This window comes from Gouania willdenowi, unplaced genomic scaffold, assembly GCF_900634775.1.
Source record: "Gouania willdenowi unplaced genomic scaffold, fGouWil2.1 scaffold_175_arrow_ctg1, whole genome shotgun sequence".
NCBI lineage: Eukaryota > Metazoa > Chordata > Actinopteri > Blenniiformes > Gobiesocidae > Gouania > Gouania willdenowi.
In genome coordinates this window covers 126,339-129,889 of record NW_021144926.1, presented here as the reverse complement: position 1 = coordinate 129,889, position 3,551 = coordinate 126,339, and the positions used below count along the sequence as shown (strand labels likewise).

The 3,551-nt window shown below is 39.9% G+C and overlaps 1 protein-coding gene across 1 annotated transcript; it reads right to left on the bottom strand.

Moving 5' to 3' along the window:
* Nucleotides 1-1,117: 1,117 nt before the first annotated feature.
* On the bottom strand, nucleotides 1,118-3,028 carry LOC114458747 (general transcription factor II-I repeat domain-containing protein 2A-like). Its single transcript, XM_028441140.1, is given in 2 exon segments — nucleotides 1,118-1,686; nucleotides 1,689-3,028. Coding segments are annotated over 2 exon segments (1,818 nt in total). The 5' UTR covers nucleotides 3,022-3,028; the 3' UTR covers nucleotides 1,118-1,201.
* Between the last annotated feature and the right edge of the window lie 523 nt (nucleotides 3,029-3,551).

Here is a 3,551-nt window from a genome sequence, read left to right as displayed (position 1 = left end):
ATGGATTACCAACATAATGTATTATCATCTGAACATGTGTGAGCGTTCCATCTCAAGCCAACCAATAAACAATATAGCTTTTATTCCTTCAGGATTTATTAATGTGAAGACTGGAAGCAGTAAAGGACGAACAAACTAAACCATTTAAAAAAGCTGCAATGGCTACATTTCCTTTTAGTGCTATTTTAACATCTTAATGGTCTTGGTCCTGCATATTTAGTAGATTTGATTTTAAGCTATGAATTCTTTAGAACACTTGGGTCTGTAGTAATGACTGTTTAAGTAGCCTAAACCAAAATCACATGGTGAATGATCCTTTTAAATAAAATGATAGTGTACATCTCTTATACTTCATTTTCATCATTTGGGGGGAGGGGGTTCTTCTGAGAAGCACTGTGGTTTACAATTTTTAAAATGATGAAATGTGCTAACTAATAGGGAATGTGAGCTGGGTTTAGACCAGGGGTGTCAAACTCACTTTGGTCTTGGGGCCACATACAACCTAATCGGATCTCAAGGGGGCCAGACTAGTAAACTCATTCCAAAATTACATAGAACTAGCAATAAGTCCACTTTTTTTTTTTGTATTAGTGCAAAGAAGAAGAAGTAAATTATAAAAATCTTTATATGAATTGAATTGTCCCTTTTACTAAATATATTATGAACAACCTAAGAGTTTTTAAGAAAAGTATGTGCAATTTCAACAACACTTTTACTCACTTTAACATTTATTCAAGTGCATTATGCATAAAAACTGATCAGTGATTGTACAATGTTGCAAAACATTTATTCACAGTTTTGTGGAACTTAAACACACTGTCCTGCATGTTAAAATACATCAAACACATACAAATTTAGAAATGATTTAAAATCCATTTTCCACATCTGGGAAGCAATTCTGAACACATGAACTGACTCCACACACTTGAAATCTTAAGTGGCAGCTGTTTTAAACAGACATTTGATAAAGTAAATTTTTCCCCTTCCTTGTTAATATAAAATAAAATGTATACATGTAAAAAAAAAAAAACTCACATACATAACATATATGGCATGCATAAGAAATAATATTTTACTCAACAAAACTCTCCTGTTGTAAATCTGTTACTGACTAGCACTGACTTTCACAGCAATTACAACAGCAAATATTCAAAGCTGTTTATTTTTATAGTGCAATGTTGAAAGCAGCATTCCATAGGATTTAGTGTTGCTCAGTATTTGCCCCTGAAACTTGGCATCTTTTAGCCTGCACAAGTGCATCAATATCAGGCTTCATGTCCTGAGAAGCAGCCAGTTTCAGAATCTCATTTAAGTGCTTATGTGTGAGCTTTGAGCGAAGCTTTGTTTTATTAATGTTCATTACTGAGAAGACCTGCTCACAAAGGTAGGTAGTCCCAAACATGGACAACATTTTTGCAGCCAGTGCTGTCAATTTAGGATAGCCTGGTAGGAGATACTTGTAAAATGTGTCCAAGCCCACAGAAGCAAATGTGTCCTTCAATTCTACATCACACTGCAAATCAATGATTTCAAGTTGCATGTCAATGGGCACATCAGAAGCTCTGACTGTGAATGGTGAGCGAAAAACTGCAAATTCTGTCTCAAGTTCGCTAAAGACCTGAAATCGCTTCTCAAACTCCCTCAGCAACCCTGAAATCTTGTCTTTGTACTGTGTCACGTGAGGTTAACGCTTGCTGCGCACACATCTCTGAGACAGGGAAAATGAGCAGCGTCACCGCTTGCCATCTGCGTCTCCCATAACGCGAGCTTTAACTTGAATGCACGTATGCTGTCATAATACTGTGTTACAATTTTTTTGCGTCCTTGCAACATTTTGTTCAGATTATTCAAGTGCTCTGTAATATCAACCATAAATGCAAGGTCCTGCAGCCAAAGTGGGCACTGTAATTCCTTAACAGGTTTTCCTTTTTTCTACATGAATTGTCCGATTTCCCCACGTAGATCAAAGAAGCGCTTCAGCACAGCACCTCTGCTTAACCATCTTACTTCAGTGTGGTATGGCAGACCATGGGTAATGTTACAGTCACTGAGAAAGCTGTCAAACTGACGATGATTGAGACCTCTGGCTCGGATGAAATTAACAGTTCGGACAACCACCTCCATAACGTGATCCATTTTTAACGACTTGCAACATAATGCCTCCTGATGCAAAATGCAATGAAATGTCCAAAAATTACCTCCTCCGTTTGCGGCTTGTACTTTCTCTCTGAACTTTGTCACAACACCTGCCTTTTTCCCGATCATTGACGGTGCACCATCAGTAGCCAGGCTTACGGCGCGGGACCAGTCCACCCCGACTCTGTCCAGCGCTCCAACAACGGAGCGGAAAATGTCCTCAGCTGTTGTGGTGTCGGTCATAGGCACCAACTCGAGAAACTCTTCTGTGACAGTCAAAGTCTCGTCAACTCCACGAATGAATATGGCCAGTTGAGCGACGTCCGTAATATCAGTACTCTCATCAATTGCAATAGAAAATGCCAGAAATGACTCCCCTTTGCGTTTCAGTTGGCTGTCCAAATCTGCCGATAGTTCCGAAATCCTGTCTGCCACGGTATTTCTCGTCAAGCTAATATTGGCAAAAGCTTGTCGCTTCTCAGGACACACAATTTTGGCAGCCTTCAGCATACAGTTTTTGAGGAACTCCCCGTCACAGTACGGCTTTGACGCTAATGCTATTTGGCTAGCAATTACGTAGCTGGCTTTCACCGCAGCATCACTGACCTCTCGGCTCCGGGTGAAAACAGATTGCTGTTTCCTCAGACCCACCAGCATTTCATTTACCTTCTGTTTTCTCAGTTCTCCGTGCAAGGTGTTGTATTTTTCACCATGCTGAGTTTCATAGTGGCGCCGAATATTGTATTCCTTAAGCACCGAAACTTGCTGCATGCACACCAGGCACACGGGTTTCCCATTCACCTCCGTGAACATATAGGAAGAGGTCCATTTTTCTTGAAAAATCCGACACTCTGTGTCCACTTTTCTTTTTTTTGACAAAGACATTTCACTGAAGAGGGTGCCAGGGTCAACAGAAAAAGTGGGTAAAGCGATAGAACTGACTAAAACATAGCGCCCCTAGCGGACAATATAGGAACTGCAAATTTTAAAGAAAATGAAGTTTATTCTTCTTTAATAATGCAGATTTATCCCGCGGGCCGGACTGAACCCACTGGTGGGCCGGTTCCGGCCCACGGGCCGTACGTTTGACACCCCTGGTTTAGACCATCGTGAGACAGGTTAGTTTTACCCTACTGATGATGTGTTGTTGCAATAGTAAATCCTTTCTTGTTTTTCACTGATTGAAAGACTTTAAAGCTTCAATTTTGTTTATGGCTTGGCAAGGGGCAGCATTAAATGCTCACTAGTATTTAGGACACCTATGAGAAATATATTGTTTGGCATGAGAAGAAATGCATGTAGCACACATTATGTGCATGAAGACAGGTTTTATTTTTCAAACTTTGTTAAAGTATTTAAGGAAATGGTATTAATACAAACAAGTATTTTACTAACCTCTGCATATAACACACTGG